General features: G+C 50.2%; 1 protein-coding gene across 3 annotated transcripts in view; it reads left to right on the top strand.

The window, feature by feature from the left end:
• Nucleotides 1–17,297, top strand: part of ATIC (5-aminoimidazole-4-carboxamide ribonucleotide formyltransferase/IMP cyclohydrolase) — a 42,085-nt gene that overhangs the window by 14,282 nt on the left and 10,506 nt on the right. For all 3 annotated transcript variants that reach the window (XM_035139040.3, XM_035139050.3, XM_088666914.1), the window contains exons 9-13: nt 543–650; nt 1,640–1,725; nt 3,919–4,008; nt 6,266–6,394; nt 14,647–14,739. In XM_035139040.3, the coding sequence (XP_034994931.1) occupies nt 543–650; nt 1,640–1,725; nt 3,919–4,008; nt 6,266–6,394; nt 14,647–14,739 (506 nt within the window). The remainder of the gene's footprint in view (nt 1–542; nt 651–1,639; nt 1,726–3,918; nt 4,009–6,265; nt 6,395–14,646; nt 14,740–17,297) is intronic.

Raw genomic sequence — 17,297 nt, 5'->3', positions numbered from 1 at the left:
CTTCCAAGTATAACTTGCTTCCAAGTTAACTTGCTTGGCTTTCTCCAGCTGTGCATTGTGTATTTCTTGTGTTACATCTGCAAAGACGCACCAAAGGCCTATCCAGAAGAACTGAGATGCTTAACAGAAAGGTGAGCTGGAGCTCTGTTGTGCGCTTCTCTTTCTTGGAGCAGCATAGAGTTGGCAGGGGGCTTCAAAGGTCCCTCAGCCCCTTGCCAATGCAGGAAATCTACCGCTATAGCTTCTCCAAAAAGTCACCATCCAACATCTGCTTGAAAACCTCTATGAGAGGATAATCCACCACCTTCCAAGGCAGTCTTTTCCAGTTTTAGTCTTTTCTTTCTTTCTTGTAGTTTGAATAATGGAATTGCATTTTGAAACTCAGGTTCTGATATTTGGAGGTGGGGAGTGCCATACGCAAATGGTATTGCATCTGTAGGCCTGTGGCCCTTCCAGATGTTGGGCTACAAAGCTCCCATTGGCCACAACCACTGTCGAGAGATGAAGCTCTTCTTGCTGCCTTTACTTCTTTTGCCTACCAGGTGCAGCTGTTGGCACACCTCTCACTGAAGAGGAAGCTCAGGTCTGTATGGTGCACGACATACACCACACCCTGACGCCCTTGGCATCTGCATATGCGCGAGCAAGAGGTGAGCAGGGGCTCGGCATCTCGGGTCAATTTATAATGTTAAAATGTGTTATAAAAATGTGACACCAGATGGCGTAGAGCAGAATCCAAAGTCAATGGCAGATTGCCTTGGGAGCTCCCCCCCCATAGCTTCTGTTAATAGTGTTTTTTTATATCTGTATAGATCCAGCCTGGGTTTTCATAACAGGGTTGCATCCATGCCTTTGATCTTACTGCCCTCTGTAGAATTAATGTTTCCCCCTGTTTATAGCATGACATTGTGGGGCAGCGGTGCCCCATCTGTTGGAAATGGCCCCAGACTGGTTGGACATTTTCTCCACATTGTGGCTCCTGGCAACAGACAGAAGAGCTCCAGGGAGAAGGGATTCTTCTGCTAGTTGAGCAATTTTGTTAACTTGTGGTGCCTGGCAAGTACCACACAGGTTTGGCGACAATTGGTTCTTCATGCTGCAGCAAACCACCTAAAAATAAATACGGTGATGTGGAAAATGTTCAGTAGGCTTGCCACCTGGGTAACTTGGGCTGCCAGAAGTCCCAAGGGAGTGAGGAGAACTGAATGCATTGGGACTTACTCAGAAGTAAATGCACCTGGTACTGAGCTCTACACTTAAGAAGCTAATTTCTGGGATCCCTGACTCTGGTAGGTGACCTTTCTGGTGCAGAATCATAGAGTTGGAAGAGACCACAAGGGCCATCCAGTCCAACCCCCTGCCTAGCAGGAAACACCATCAAAGCATTCTTGACATATGGCTGTCAAGCCTCTGCTTAAAGACCTCCAAAGAAGGAGACTCCACCACACTCCTTGGTAGCAAATTCCACTGCCGAACAGCTCTTACTGTCAGGAAGTTATTCCTAATGTTTAGGTGGAATCTTCTTTCTTGAAGTTTGAATCCATTGCTCCGTGTCCGCTTCTCTGGAGCAGCAGAAAACAATCTTTCTCCCTCCTCCATATGACATCCTTTCATATGAAATGTTACTTTCCTCCCCCAGGTGCTGATAGGATGTCGTCTTTTGGTGACTTCATTGCTCTCTCTGACACCTGTGATGTCCCCACAGCGAAGATTATTTCCAGAGAGGTCAGTCCCTGTGGCATTCTGCACCTCTCTGGTCACTATGGCTGGAGTTGGCCTGGCCCACTATATGACCATAGAGTAGATGGTGGGGAAGGGATAAGGTGGTTGGTAGTGATTTTGTTGCATATAATTTATTTGTAATGGGCGTTGTTCTCCCCCTGTCCTCCTCACTAATCTCTGTGCTGCCCTGGGAACCTGCCCAGATCTTGAAACCCTAAACCCCCTAGTAGGGCGTGGAAGGCTGGACCTTTAGGTCTGGGTTTTGCCCATGTTGCAATAAAGGGCAGAAGTGAGTCCAAGGGAATGGCTGGGAGGAAGGAGTTTCTAAAGTACACAGAGGCATTGGGAAGCTTTGTTGATCAGAACCTAAGAACGCTGAGCACTGAAGACTGCTCCTTTGTAGCCAGAGCAATGCCTGGCTAAACCCCTGCCATCTGCCATTAAAAAACAAAAAAAGAAATCCCCTCTCCTCTTCGCAGTTCTGAAATATGGATCCAGAATAACTGGTCACGACTGCCAGTTGTCAAACTTTGAGCCACCAAGAGCATAATTGTACACCTAAAACTTTCAGCCTGTGACCTCTTGATTTTTTATAAAGCAGCAGATGAGATGGAGTCCGTACTAATCATTTTGCCTAACTATGTGCACTTCTTGGAGAATAAAGAACATATTCTTGAACTGATCTTTTTTCTCTCCCTCTCCCCTTTTGTTAAATTGATACTCCTAAGCCTTTGGACATAGGGTTATACCTAACTTTTATGCCTCTTTTCCCCTGATCAATTTCTGTTTTATATCTCATGGGAGATACCTAAGGCTGTTTGACAGGTTGTTAAACAAGCTGGAAATCCCAACTGAGATTTTTTTTTCAGGCTGAGCATTTGTTTTAAGTTGTGTTTTTGTGTTTGGTTTGGTTTTAAAGGCAGGCCATCTAACAAATCCATGGCTGTCCCTCTGGCCCCCCCAAAAAAGGTTCAGGCCAGCCCCTCCTGCAGGCCAGAGTTAGCCTGCTTGGATTTAGGCTTCTGTAATTACCAGTGGAACCTGCAACAAAATGTCGCAGTAGTGGTGGCAGGGATCCTGTCCAGGGTGCTAGGAAGCTAGCAGTTATGTAGTCTTCCAAAATCTTCAGTTCAGTTTTCTGCACCTTTCCCCTCCCAAATGTCAGGCAGGATTCATTGACCACTGAAAGGGTTAACTCCTTATTGGGCAGCTTTGGCAATCACTCCCTTAAGGGTGCCTTGAGCATGCTGGCACCCCCCCCCCATTTGTGGCTGTTCTGCTCTGGCTACAATAGGACTGGCACTACCTTAGAATTTAGTTTGCTGTTAAGATATTGGACATTCTAGAGTGGCTTAAGTATTATTATTTTTACCTTTATTGGCATAGGTTTAAACAATAAAATCATACAAAGTCATCCAAATATATTAATAATCCAAACACATACAATATAATATAAAAGGCTCACTAGCCACTGCTGAATAAATCAGACAACTTTAGATTTAGCTTTAAAAATCTCGGCTAAATATCCCGAAACAATCTTGGTAGTTTCGGGAGTATCATCCCTCAACAGGTATTGGGTTATAGATTCCCTCAACAGGTATTGGGTTATAGTGGATATTTTGAGCTGTAAGGGAGCCACTAGGAGATCTCTGCAATGGGTGTTGAGAAGAGGGCATCCAAGATTATGTGACGTGTTGTATCTGGTGTTTTCTGAATCTGTTCTGGAAGGGGATTTTTTTTGAAACCTTCCAAACAATACAGTTGAGGAAAATGCCTTTAGACAAGCCAACATAAAAGCTCTGCAATGCGACGGAGTATCTAAATTATAAAAGAAATTAGGCATTACGCCATGGTGGGGCTGCAATCCTAAGTGAGCAGGTGGGCATACAGAAGGCTGGGAGGGGTAAAGTTTTAGGATTTCATGGTCCAGTAGCCTCTGCTTACCGTATATTCTGGCGTATAAGACGACTGGGTGTATAAGACGACCCCGAACTTTTCCAGTTAAAATATAGAGTTTGGGATGTACTTGCCGTATAAGAAATACGACCCAGCGTATAAGACGACCCTCGACTTTTGAGAAGATTTTCCTGCGTTAAAAAGTAGTCTTATACGCAGGAATATACAGTAATAAGCGAGAAGATATGTGACTCATCCAATAGAAAAAGGGAATCTATTGCAAATGTGTTGTGCATACAGGTATCTGATGGGATTGTGGCTCCAGGGTATGATGACGAAGCCCTCAAAATCCTATCCAAGAAGAAAAATGGAAGCTACTGTGTACTCCAGGTTAGTGTTTGAACTGCTACAGGACATGTGAATATGACGACTGATTTCTCTCTCTCAACTCCTCAGTCATATCCACGTATATCCAGACTTCCCTGCTCCCTCCCTCAATTTACTTTTAAAGCGTGATATTTAAGCAAAAACCGTTAAAGATATATACTCCATCACATCTCAAAACCTCAAAGTGCAATGGCTTTTCTTAAAATTGCCTCTTAGGTTGAGGAGACTCATTTTAGTGATTCCAAACTGTTTTCCATACAGTATGCTTGTAGTTTGCAATATAAACTTATATTCGGTGCACTGATGGTTTAATAAGACACTAAGAAGTAAGGAAAACCTGACCGTAAGAAAAAAAAAAACCTTCAGTAAGAAAAACCTGACAAAATGGCTGTGGTCCAAAAGGTAATGAATGCAACATTGCCATCAATTTAGGGCAGGGGTCCCCAAACTAAGGCCCGGGGGCCGGATGCAGCCCAATCGCCTTCTAAATCCGGCCCACGGATGGTTTGGGAATCAGCGTGTTTTTACATGAGTAGAATGTGTCCTTTTATTTAAAATGCATCCCTGGGTTATTTGTGGGGCATAGGAATTCGTTCATTTTTTTTTTTTTCAAAATATAGTCCGACCCCCCCCAAGGTCTGAGGGACAGTGGATCGGCCCCCTGCTGAAAAAGTTTGCTGACCCCTAATTTAGGGTTTAATGGCTTCTCATCCAAGGCATATGGTTTAAAAGTAGTTCCTGTTTCAAATCTCCCAACGTGGAAGAACTCCCAACTTACATAGGACCAATCAGATTTTGCACTCAAAAGTTCTGCAAAGAAATAAAATGCCAAAAATACTGCTATTTTTTTATACAAAACCCTTCAATATGTGTGCTTGGGGGGGGGTAACCCATCACATTTTTACTCAGGAACAAGTCCCAGTGCATTCATTGGGGCTTGCTCCCTACTGAAATGTTTCTAGGACTGCAGTCATAGTCAGTTTAAGAGAAGGAGGCGAGAAACCATGAAAGATGAATAACACTTTGGGAAGCCGCAACACAGAACTTTCAGCAGGTGCTGCTTGCTTGTTTTCAGAGCCGTCCTTCCTATTGGGGCTACTGACGCATTGCGCCACAGCGCCAGCCTCTCAGGGGCGCCCCAGCGAGTGGGGGAGTTGCGTGACTTTGCTTCTCCTTTCCCTGCACGCCGGCTCAAGTCGCGGCGCCCCGCCGCCTACAGCCTGCGCCTGCTGTTGCCACAGAAAAGGTGGAGGCTGGACACGGCACCTTCCGTATCAGCTTCCCGCCCTCCCCCACCTCCCCCATGCTGCAACGTGCGCGCTTTGCCAGACCTTCGCAGTGCACAAGGGCTGCCAGGAGCTGGCCGGCCGCCAAGGGCAAGCCCCCTCTGCCCTCGGCATCGCGTCCAAGCATAGCTGCCAAGTTTTCGCTTTTCTCGCGAGGAAGCCTATTCAGCATAAGGGAAAATCCCTTTAAAAAAGGGATAACTTGGCAGCTATGCGTCCAAGTCCTCCTCTGAGCGCGCTAAGCGCACAGCAAGGCAGCGTCCTCTGCCTTCCCTATTCAACCCGAGGAGGCGGCTGCTGCCTCTCACCTTCCACGGCTCCCCCTTGGCGAACGGGACCCTCAGGGCATGGCGGCGGGAGCTGCCAAAATGCCAAGGGGCACCATGACGGACGCTTTGCCAGCCCCTCGCAGCATGCGGTTGCGAGAGAGCCCGTGTGGGGGCTGCCAGGAGGCAGCTGGGCACCGAGGGCCATGGCCGGGTGCGAGCCTCGGAGTTGCCGCCGCTGCTTCCTCGCCGCCAGGAGCCCATGCCTGAGCGCAGCAGCAACAGCGCCGAGGAAGGGAAGCATGGCACGGGCTCCTCCTGGGTGTGTCCGTGGCCGCTCCTCCTTCCGCTGCTCCTCCACGTGCTGCCGGGGTTGCTGTGGGGCTACCCGGAGCCTCCGTTCTGCCAAGCAGGCAGCCGTCTGCTGCCCGCCCAGAGGGAAACGTGGGGGCGCAGCAGGGGTCCTTGTGCCAAGGCACAATATAAGCCTAAGACGCCCCTGCTTGTTTTGAAGTGTATTTTGGCATTTGTGAGGACCATGGATTCATGGGAGTCGAACATTTCTGGTAAACCTTTTGCTGGCTCTTGCTTTTCAGCAGGTGCTTTAGAGTGGGGGTGGGGGTGGGGTGTAGTACTTCATTAACAATAAGCGATGAGGGAAACTGTATTAAACCGACATGGCATTAAGAACAGAATCCTGCTTTTTAGATGGACCCAGCTTATGAGCCGGATGAAAATGAAATCCGCACTCTGTTTGGATTGCACCTGATGCAGAAGAGGAACGATGGCGTGATAGACCGATCTCTGTTCAAAAACATCGTTACTAAAAATAAAAGTGTAAGTGAAGGAAAGGAAAAGGAAAAGGAAAGGGTGCTGTCACAGTGGCCGGAGTGGACTACTTCAGAGTAACGACGCTACGCAGCTCTGCATTTTATTCTTTTATTGGTGCTGCGTATTTACAGTGCTCAAGTCATTGCTATTTACACGGAGCGATGTTGTCAGTCGGTTTCAGAACCTCCTAATGGCTTTTGGCGCGTCTTTCTCCAACACAAAAGCTTTGGCAGACCCATCCTCTTGCCCCTCCTCTTCCTGCGTAATTCTGGAGTTGGGGGGATGGGTCTTCCCCCCTTACTTGCCCCTTCCTGTCCCACCTGGGACCCTGGCTCCTCTACCTTGCCTGAGCCTCGGACACGACTTCCTGCTTCCCCACTGGAATCGGAACTCTCCCTGCTTTCCCCTTTGCTCGGGGACGGGCTTGAACTCAGGAGGGGAGGGACTTCGCGATATCCCCTGTCCCTCACATCCACCCCCCTCCCAAGCTCTCCTTCACCCCTCCCCAGGCCCCCCCCATGTGTCGGTGACGACTGGAAGCCTAAAAACTCGGTGCTCTCCGAGCCCGTTGGTGTGAACACCTCCCCCCAGTCCTGCGAGCCCCCCCCTTCCGCCTGGGAGGACGGGAATCCCAAAAAGTCCGTGGCGTCAGAGCTGGTGGGGGTAAAAATGTTTTGCCAATCTGCTCCTTCCTCTGACTGGGTGGATCTTGGCGACACCCATACCTCATCCTCTGGTTCCTCAAACTCCGCTTCCCAGCGCCATGGTGAGCTGTTCTCCCGTGCCTCCTCCTCCTCCCCCTCCCTTTCCATGTGCCAGGGCTTGGGTCTGTGGGGAAAGAGGGCGTGAAATTCTTCCACCAAGAATTCCTCCTGTATCTGAGTGGCGGGAACCCATTCATTCTGGGACGGTGGAGCATCCTCCCATGCCATGAGGTACTCCAGGCCCCCCACCCCCCACCTTGAATCCAGGATGGCCGTGGCCTCATTGAGTTGCTCCCTGCTTTCCCGCTCCCCCCCTCCCTCGGGGGTTTGTTCGCTGTCTCTGAGCCTGCTGCTTTCCCTGTACGGCGACAGCAGCGATCTATGAAACACTGGATGCACCCTCATGTCCTCTGGCAGTGCCAGCCTGTATGCCACCGGGTTGACCTGTTGCGTGACCGTGAAGGGGCCCAGCCATTTGGGTGCCAGCTTTTTGCACCTCCCTCTGGTGGGAAGGCCCTCCGAGGACAACCACACCTTGTCCCCCACCCTGATGACCTCCCCTTGTCGCCTGTGGCGATCTGCCCCCTTTTTGTACGCTTCCTTGGCCCTCTCCAAGTGTTCTCTGAGCTGCTGGTGCACCGTCTCCAGTTCCTCTGCCCAATCCTCAGCCTGTGGGCCCTCCTCCTCCTCCTCCCTCTCCCTCTCTGGGAAAGATCTGAGGTCGCGCCCGTAATTGGCCTTAAAGGGCGACACCCCTGTGGAGACGTGCACTGCATTGTTGTAGGCAAATTCTGCTAGTGGCAAGCGATCCACCCAGTCCGTTTGCCGCTGGCTGACGTAGCATCTCAGGTACTGCTGCAGAATGGCGTTGACCCTCTCCGCTTGTCCGTTGGTCTGCGGGTGTCTAGCCGTCGACAAGCTGACCTCCACCTGCAGGAGGTTCATGAGCCGCCGCCAGAACCTGGAAACAAATTGGCGGCCACGATCCGAAATAACCCTTAAAGGTAATCCATGCAGTCTGAAAATGTGATCAACAAACAGTTTGGCTGTCTCTTCTGCCGAGACTGCCCTGGCACACGGTATAAAGTGACACATTTTGGACATGAGGTCCACCACCACCAACACTGCAGTCTTACCCCTGGACGAAGGCAGATCTGTGATGAAGTCCATGGACACCACTTCCCACGGCCTGTGTGGTGTGGCTAAGGGCTCCAGCAACCCTGGTGGCGCTGCTCTGACCACCTTCGCCCGCTGGCAGGTGGTACAGCCCCTTACATAGTCTCGAACATCTTCCCTCACCCCTGGCCACCAGAAGTGTCTCATGACTAGGTGAGTGGTCTTGTCCCTTCCAAAATGCCCCGCTGTAGGGTTGTCGTGCATCTGCTTGAGGACCGTACGTCGAAGCTGGGTGGTGGGTAGGTACAGCGCACCCTTGTAGAAAAGCAGCCCTCTGCGTTCTGCAAAGTCTTTTGCCTGCTCCCTCCCCCTTCTCAGTTCTCTGAAGATGCGGTTGGCAAATTCATCCGCTGCCGTCAGTGCTGTGAGTTCTGCCTCGCTCACCACTGCTGCTCCGCAGGACCATGCCGACGGGGGGAAAATGTGCCTTGGGGCTGGTGGCGCCTCCTCCTCCATGTACTCTGGCTTGCGGGAGAGGGCATCCGCCCTGACATTCTGCTCTCCTGGGATGTAGTGTATGGAGAAGTTGAAGTTCGAGAAGAACTCCGCCCACCGTATCTGCCGCTGGTTGAGCACCCTGGCAGTTCTCCAGAACTCCAGGTTCTTGTGGTCTGTGCACACCTGGATGGGGTGCTTGGCGCCCACCAGGAAGTGTCTCCAGTGCTGGAACGCCGCGTGGATCGCAAGAAGTTCCCGATCAAAAACTGTGTAGTTTCGCTCGGGCTGGGTCAACTTCCTGGAGAAGAAGGCACAGGGTCTCCACTCTCTGTTGGCGTCCAGTTGCAACAAAATGGCGCCCACAGCCTTATCAGAAGCATCTGTTTCAATGCGTAGGGGCGCGTCCTGAACCACGTGGAACAGGTTCTGGTCTGAGGCGAACACCCTCTTGAGGCTTTCGAACGCTGCTTGCGCCTCTGGTGTCCACCTGAACTTCTGCTTGCCTCTCAGGCAGTCAGTGATGGGAGCCGTAACTCGAGAGAAGTTCTTGATGAACTTCCTGTAGAAGTTGGCAAAGCCTAGTAGGCGTTGGGCATCTTTGCGCGTCCTGGGGCTGTGCCAGTCCAGGATGGTCTGCACCTTGTCCTTGTCCATTGCCAGCCCCTTGTCTGACAGCTTGTAGCCCAGGAAGTCCACCTCCTTGGTGTGAAACTTGCACTTCTCCAGCTTCACATACAGGTGGTTCTCCTTCAGGCGCTGTAACACCTCCCTGACGTCCTTCACGTGCTGCACTGGGTCGTTGGAGTAAATAAGGATGTCATCCAGAAAGACCAAGCATTTCCTGAAGAGTAGGGACCCCAGGACGTGGTGCATGAAGGCCTGGAAGCATGCTGAGCCCCCTTGCAACCCGAAGGGCATCACCAGATATTCAAAAGAGCCCAGAGGCGTGAACATCGTGGTTTTCCACTCATCGCCTTCCCGGATCCTGATCAAGTTGTACGCCCCCCTCAGGTCTAGCTTGGTGAAAATCTTGCCTCTGCGTGCCGCTGTCAGGAGATCATCCACTCTGGGCATGGGGAAAGCCACTGGCTCTGTCACCGAATTCAGCCGTCTAAAATCCACCACAAGACGGCGCTGTTGCGTGTCTTTCTTGTCCACCCAGAAGACCGGGCTGCCCCCTGCTGCCTTGCTTTCTCTGATGAACCCCCGCTTGAGGTTCTTGTCGATAAAAGCGCGCAGATCCTCCAGTTCCTGGTCTGACATGGCGTACAGCTTGGCTGGGGGTATAGTTGCCCCAGGCACCAGGTTGATCTGGCAGTCAAAAGGCCTGTGTGGGGGCAGGTGGTCGGACTCCGCTTCACTGAAGACCTCCTGCAGGTCCCAGTATGGTTTGGGTATCGCCTCACCCCCTTTGACGTGCATGGTGGCCACCGTGGCTATCGGAGGCCCCTCCCCTGGTTGGTGCTGCATGCAATGTTCCAGGCAAAAGTCCGATCCAAAAGTGATGCATCTCTGATGCCAACTTATGGAGGGGTCGTGGCGCGCCAGCCAGCTCATGCCCAAAACGATTGGGGGGTCTGAGATGGTGGTGACGTTGAATGCCAGTGTCTCTGAGTGCCTTCCAACCGTCATTCTCATGGGGGGGGGTTTGATGAGTGATGGCCCCTCCCAGCAGCTCTCTGCCGTCAATGGTTGCCACGTGCAGAGGAAAATCCAGCTGCAGAAGCTGGATCTGGTGCTCTTCTGCAAAGTTTCTCGAGAAGAAGTTGGCTGAGGCACCACTGTCAATTAGGGCGAGGACCGTCAATGGATAGCCATTTGGGAGCGTGAGCGTCACTTCTAGAACCACTCCTGCTCTGGGAGGGGTGGGCTGGCTCTGCTCCTCTCTGTGCGGGTGGGTGGGCTGGGGCTGTTGTCTGCTGACTGTGCCTGGCTGCCGCCCCTTGTCTCCTGCAGCCAGGCTTTCCCGTTTCCCTGCTGTGGTGCTGCGTCAGTGGGGGAGGGCACAACCGTTCCCGCCTTTCCTTGCCACTCCCTGCGATGTGGGCAGTCTCTGACGAGATGCTGGGGGGAGTTGCAGAGAAAGCAATTCCCACCCCTTCCCTCCTTGCGTCTTGGCGCCGCTGGGGTTTGAAAAGCCCGCGCGCGCGCGCTATCAATCTGCATGGGTTCCTGGTCCTGACTGGCCCCAGGCGTGGCTTGAAAGGGTTGTTGAGGGAGTGGCTTCTCCTGCGACCGTGGGAACCAAGCCCGCTTTGCGCGCGTTGCTTGCTTGTCGCTCCATCTGGATTCCTGCCTCACCCCCACCGCCAGAGCCGCTTTGCTCAGTTGATCCATATTACTGGGCTTTGGACCTCTCGAGAGCTCATCCTTCACCTCCTCATGCAACCCCAAGTAAAACGCCGCTTGCATTGGGGCAGACTCCAGATCCCACCCCAATCTGTGCACCAGCATGGTGAATTTCGCCCAATACGCGCGAACTGTCATATTTCCTTGGCGTAAATTATGAAGTTCCTCCTTAGTCTGGTCCATATGACTATCGGACGAATACATCGTTTTCAAACCTTCTAGAAATAGTTTGACATTCTTCATGCAAGGATTCCTTGTTGCAATTAACGGTCTTAGCCACTCCCTGGCCGCCCCTGTAAGGTGCTCCACAATAAACGCTACTCTGTGCTCATCATCAGGGAACTCATCGTGGTGCAGCTCAAGAGCATACACAATCTCAGTCTCAAAGCCCTGAAACTCCTTCGGGTCTCCATTGAACTTGCTTACTAGGGTCCCGGCTCTCCTTCCTGGCAGCACTTGGACTTGGGGTGCCCCTCCCGCCTTGTTTTTCTCTGCATCCAGCTTGTTTTGGAGGTCTACCGCCACCGCCCTTAAATGCTGCTCTTTTTCCTGGAGCTCTCTCACCTGTTCCGCAAGTTGTAGCCGGTCGTCCTGGACCTTCTTAGTCTCCTCTTTAGCTGCCTTCAATTCTCCCTGCGCCTGCAGCGACAGCTGTTGCAGTTCTAGCTGGGCTTGCTCAGCGATCTGCCGCCACTTCTCCGCCTCTGACACGCTCATCCCGGCAACTCCAAAGTAGCCCAAAAATGATTAGGAGGTTGCTGTCACAGTGGCCGGAGTGGACTACTTCAGAGTAACGACGCTACGCAGCTCTGCATTTTATTCTTTTATTGGTGCTGCGTATTTACAGTGCTCAAGTCATTGCTATTTACACGGAGCGATGTTGTCAGTCGGTTTCAGAACCTCCTAATGGCTTTTGGCGCGTCTTTCTCCAACACAAAAGCTTTGGCAGACCCATCCTCTTGCCCCTCCTCTTCCTGCGTAATTCTGGAGTTGGGGGGATGGGTCTTCCCCCCTTACTTGCCCCTTCCTGTCCCACCTGGGACCCTGGCTCCTCTACCTTGCCTGAGCCTCGGACACGACTTCCTGCTTCCCCACTGGAATCGGAACTCTCCCTGCTTTCCCCTTTGCTCGGGGACGGGCTTGAACTCAGGAGGGGAGGGACTTCGCGATATCCCCTGTCCCTCACAGGTGCCTTGATAGGAGAGCTGACTGACAATGCTCCTGTCAGGAACGGAAATTAAGAGTGCTATGTTGAGACCATTTAATGGTTCAGTCTTAACAGTATATAATTGAGTGGCAAAACTCAGGCTTTGCACATACCGCTCTCTGATTCCATCCTGCTTTATCTTGAGTTGAATAGAACAGAACACCAAGAATCAGTTCTGAATAATGGCACCAGTCCTCTCCAAAGGCCAATGACGCGCCCCCCCCCCCCCGGCAAACACCTCTCCTTTGAAGAAGTCCAGAAGCCCATTCAGAACCTCGTCATTTTCACCCAAGAGAAGCAGGCGCCCAACCTGTTGGTGCATTACCACTTCAGATCAGCAGGTGGCTCTGCAGAACACTTTGCCATTAAGAATCAGGTTGCCATTAAGCATCACTGGTTGCCTGCTTTCCCCGGGCTTGTTTCTCTGCTGCAGTTTAGAGTTATGCTCATGCCGTGGTGTCAGTCACTAAACTGTCCATCTTCACTATTAATACAAGGATGCTAAGAAATCTGGGGACATGTGCTGGAGATCCTATATGTAGTGAGGATGGTCGAAGCAGGAGCCAATTACTCTCTATATTGGTGAAACTTGCTCATCTGAAAATCCACCTTTGGAGTGCTTGTTGGATATTTCCATAACCTGTTGGGGTTTGGCATGCAGCTATCTTTGGGTCCAGCACACTTCCAAGTACCTGGCCCGCTGTTCAGTAGAGTAATCACGCAGCTTCCACAGCATGTGGGAGTTCCAAGACTACGATAGCACAGAGGGTAGAAATAAATCACAGGAAATATTGAGTACAGACAGAAGTCTTTACGGTCAGTTTTAAGCATGGCTGTTGCAAACTATACAGAACAAAGCCTCTACTAGAGCCCAGATAGAGGCACAGTTTAAACTTAATGCTCAGACCTGGCCCTAAAAGCTGCCAGACCGTCTCCACATCTTCACAATTTGAGAAAAGAGTTTAGACTAAACATTTCTTAAATGCCCAGTAATATAATAATAATAATAATAATTATTTATTATTTATACCCTGCCCATCTGGAAGGATGGAAGGACCAGGTGCGCAGCCTGGGAGTCATTTTGGACTCACAGCTGTCTATGGAGGCGCAGGTCAATTCTGTGTCCAGGGCAGCTGTCTATCAGCTCCATCTGGTACGCAGGCTGAGTCCCTACCTGCCCACTGACTGTCTCTCCAGAGTGGTGCATGCTCTAGTTATCTCCCTCTTGGACTACTGCAATGCGCTCTACGTGGGGCTACCTTTGAAGGTGACTCGGAAACTACAACTAATCCAGAATGCGGCAGCCAGACTGGTGACTGGGAGCGGCCGCTGAGACCACATAACACCGGTCTTGAAAGATCTACATTGGCTCCCAGTACGTTTCCGAGCACAATTCAAAGTGTTGGTGCTGAACTTTAAAGCCCTAAATGGCCTCAGTCCAGTATACCTGAAGGAGCGTCTCCACCTCCATCATTCTGCCATCATTGGACACTGAGCTCCAACAGCGAGGGCCTTCTGGCGGTTCCCTCGCTGTGAGAAGCCAAGTTGCAGGGAACTAGGCAGAGGGCCTTCTCGGTGGTGGCGCCTGCCCTGTGGAACGCCCTCCCAACAGATGTTAAAGAGGAAAACAACTACCAGACTTTTAGAAGACATCTGAAGGCAGCCCTGTTCAGGGAGGCTTTTTAATGTTTAATTGATTACTGTGTTTTATTTTTCTGTTGGAAGCCGCCCAGAGTGGCTGGGGAAACCCAGCCAGATGGGCGGGATATAAATAAATTATTATTATTATTATTATTATTATTATTATTATTATTATTATTATTATGGCTGGGTTTCCCCAGCCAGTACAGAAGAGTGCATGTGTAGAGACACCCTGGCTTCTAGCATCTTCTGGAAACTCAGTGTTGTTACTGGGAATGAATGTCACTCCCCCCCAACAGTGCCCCCAGCCCCATCTCTTCTCAGCTCCCCTCTTGGTCTCCCTCACTGGATTGGTCTTCTGCAGGGAAGAGGCAGCCCTGTCAGGAGAAAGAGACTTCACACAGGGCTGGTTAAGAGATGGCACTGTCTCATGGAGACAACTGCCTTGCTCTGCAGGGGAATTCTCCTAAAGGCGACCTAGATTTTTCTAGAAAGAAACTTGTGCCTTCATTTTAACTCAACAGTCATCTCACCACTCAGGTTATAGAAGATAATTGGTTTGCAGAGTGTTTAGAGTAAAGACTCACAACAGTTATTATTAAAGTAAGTGCCCTGATCTTCAGTTTTATGTCTTGAGTAGCGCTGCTTAGGAAGTGGGTTTTTCTTTTTCTTTTGCCTTTGCAGCCAATTTCCATTACTTTAATAGAGACACCTTCACAGCCGCCTCTCTCTTGTTGTTTCAGCTGCCCGAGCCAGCAATCCGAGATCTGATTGTTGCCAGCATCGCTGTCAAATACACCCAGTCTAATTCGGTTTGCTATGCCAAGAATGGACAGGTAAATGCTTGGAAATGTTCAAGGGAGATCATCCCATTGCACTTACTGGCCAGAATGTCAGCTTTTGAAACTTGGTGCTGTGAAACAAATACAAGTGCATCTTTCTGCAGAGCCTGCAGTTAAAGTTTTGCTAAGTTCCATTTGATACATCCTTCCCCATAAATCCCTTCCCACCTCTTTCTATGTTCCCTGGCTCACAGACTCCAAAATTTCCCTTGTGTGTGTTTACTATATTGAAGCCAGCGGCAAAGTGGGTGATGATGGACAAAATACCTCCGTATGCAGTGAATGTATTTTCAAACCATTTACGGCACACTGTCACTGCAGTCTGTCTTCATCCGGCATCTGAGTGTATTTACATGCACAAAGAGTGCTTCCTCTTTTCCACTAGGGATTGCCTTCTTTACTCCCCTATGAGACTTAAGAGTACTACTTGCATGCCTCGGAAGAGTTCCCCTTCACACCTCTTGTTTATTATTTTCAAGTGCATGACAGACCTTTCTGCATACTTTCCAGTTCTGAACTTGCCCACAATTACGAGTGGCGATGTTGAGCTAGAAACTGTATTTGGGATATTGAGTCCTGTTGAGTTGCTGCTGTCCTTCTAAAGATGGTTTGGCTTGTTGGGACCAATCTGCTGACGAAAGAGGTCTCCTGCCTTTGCAAGGAGACTCGCTTGTGGTGGTGCCATACAGGCTCACTGCCACTGGGCCATAAATCTCAATATGTCTCCCTACATTAAAGTGCTGCTACCGGTAGGGGCAGACTGGCAGGAAATCCTCTAGTGAGCAGGGAAACTGTGTGGACAAATGCCGTCTCCCTCGGCCTGAAAGTGAGATGAGCGCCACAACCCCATAGTCACCTTTGACTGCACTTAACCATCCAGGGGTCCTTTACCTTTCCATTTTTTGAAGTAACTTGCCAATTTGCTCTGCTCTCCTAAGGAAATCAAATGAAAAGATTTCAAGAACTCTGGCCAGGTAGTAGATTAAATTTTTAAAAGTTTTAAGTTTCTTGGAATCTTTTCATTTGATTTTCTCAACTCTCCAAGGACTCCAGTTTATTTAGTACTGCTCTCCTAAGGAGTCTAGGGTGGTGGCCTTGGGTCCTGTGCTTTATCAACACTGTAACCTTACAAGGTGAGAGATTGTGGGAGCTTCCCAGCATCTTCGTCACTTGCTTCCCAGGAAGGGCGAGGAGGTTGGTGCAGCGCTGGTGGAACAGTTTTTAATTTTGGTCTTCTTAATATGCTTCAGAGAAGCCTCATGGGCTGTAGCTGTTGGTCTCACAGGACATTTCAAGCTCATGTCCTCCCCATAAGCATAATAAATAGGACTGGTCCAGGAACAAAGCATGTTTGCCGCTGCTCCCTTTCAAGAAAAGTGTTGCGCATCCCTCCTTGATGTTTCCTGTGCTGATCAGCCTCCGGAGCCTTTGCAGTGGCAGCTGCATTTTCCATTGTAGGAGCGTTGCAATAATGACTGTGCCATCTGTGATGCTGAGGAAGTCAGAGACTCCATTCAGCTTCAAGCAGAAGGAAGACTCCCCTTTGCTATTTGGGGCAAATGGTGTACATTTTGATTCTGTTTGTGTATGGTACATTTTGAACTGGGCTTATTTTTCTCTGGATGTTGGGCTTCTACCTCGGCCCCCACCACACACTTTTTTTAATGGTAGCAGTTATAGCAACATAATGAGCTTTTTTCTCTGTGTCAAAAGACTCTTAGTTGACTTCATCCTGTGATTTGTTTATGTGCTCAGGGGGCTATTCAGAGGCTAGGCTAAGCTGAAAAACAAGTTGGGGGGGGGAGCTTCTGGAATAATTTAGGATTCTAATCCTGCTTCTGTTTCTTCTCCGGGTAAATGATTGAACTGTTTATACCGTCATTTCAGTTGACGCACACGAGGGCTGTATTCTGTTGCAGTCTCTGCAAACATCCCAAGAGAGTTAACTAGAATACACTGAGATTCTTTGTTGCAACAAACAAGTCCTTCAGACCTGAAATGGCAGCTCTCCATTGGGTACTTTTGATACACCTTGTACCTGGCTGGCATAGTGCTGGCTGTACACTTTTAGCACCATTCAAGAGCCATTGAAATCTATGGCAAATCTCCCGTAAATGTTAAAGGTCAGGGCTACACCCAGAATGAACAAGCCCTTGGGCAGCCCCTTAACTTTCAGGTGGGTGTGCCATGACCCCCCCCCCCGGCTCCTTCTGATGTGCTTCTTTATTGTCCAGCTCCTGATATTGAGGGCTTATCCGCACTCCCCCTTGTCCCCACTCTTTTCCCCAGGGAAGAGACTGTACTCCTTAGTATTCAGCTGAGTACCCTGTTTCTCCGAAAATAAGCCATAGTGATAGGCAGTTTAACCTTGTAGGTTAAACTGTAAGGTAAAGGTAAAGGGACCCCTGACCATTAGGTCCAGTCGTGACCGACTCTGGGGTTGCGCGCTCATCTCGCATTATTGGCCGAGGGAGCCGGCGTATAGCTTCCAGGTCATGTGGCCAGCATGACAAAGCCACTTCTGGCAAACCAGAGCAGCACACGGAAACGCC

This window comes from Zootoca vivipara, chromosome 1 (genome assembly GCF_965207765.1).
Source record: "Zootoca vivipara chromosome 1, rZooViv2.hap1.1, whole genome shotgun sequence".
Lineage (NCBI taxonomy): Eukaryota > Metazoa > Chordata > Lepidosauria > Squamata > Lacertidae > Zootoca > Zootoca vivipara.
This window is presented reverse-complemented; position numbering and strand designations above follow the sequence as displayed.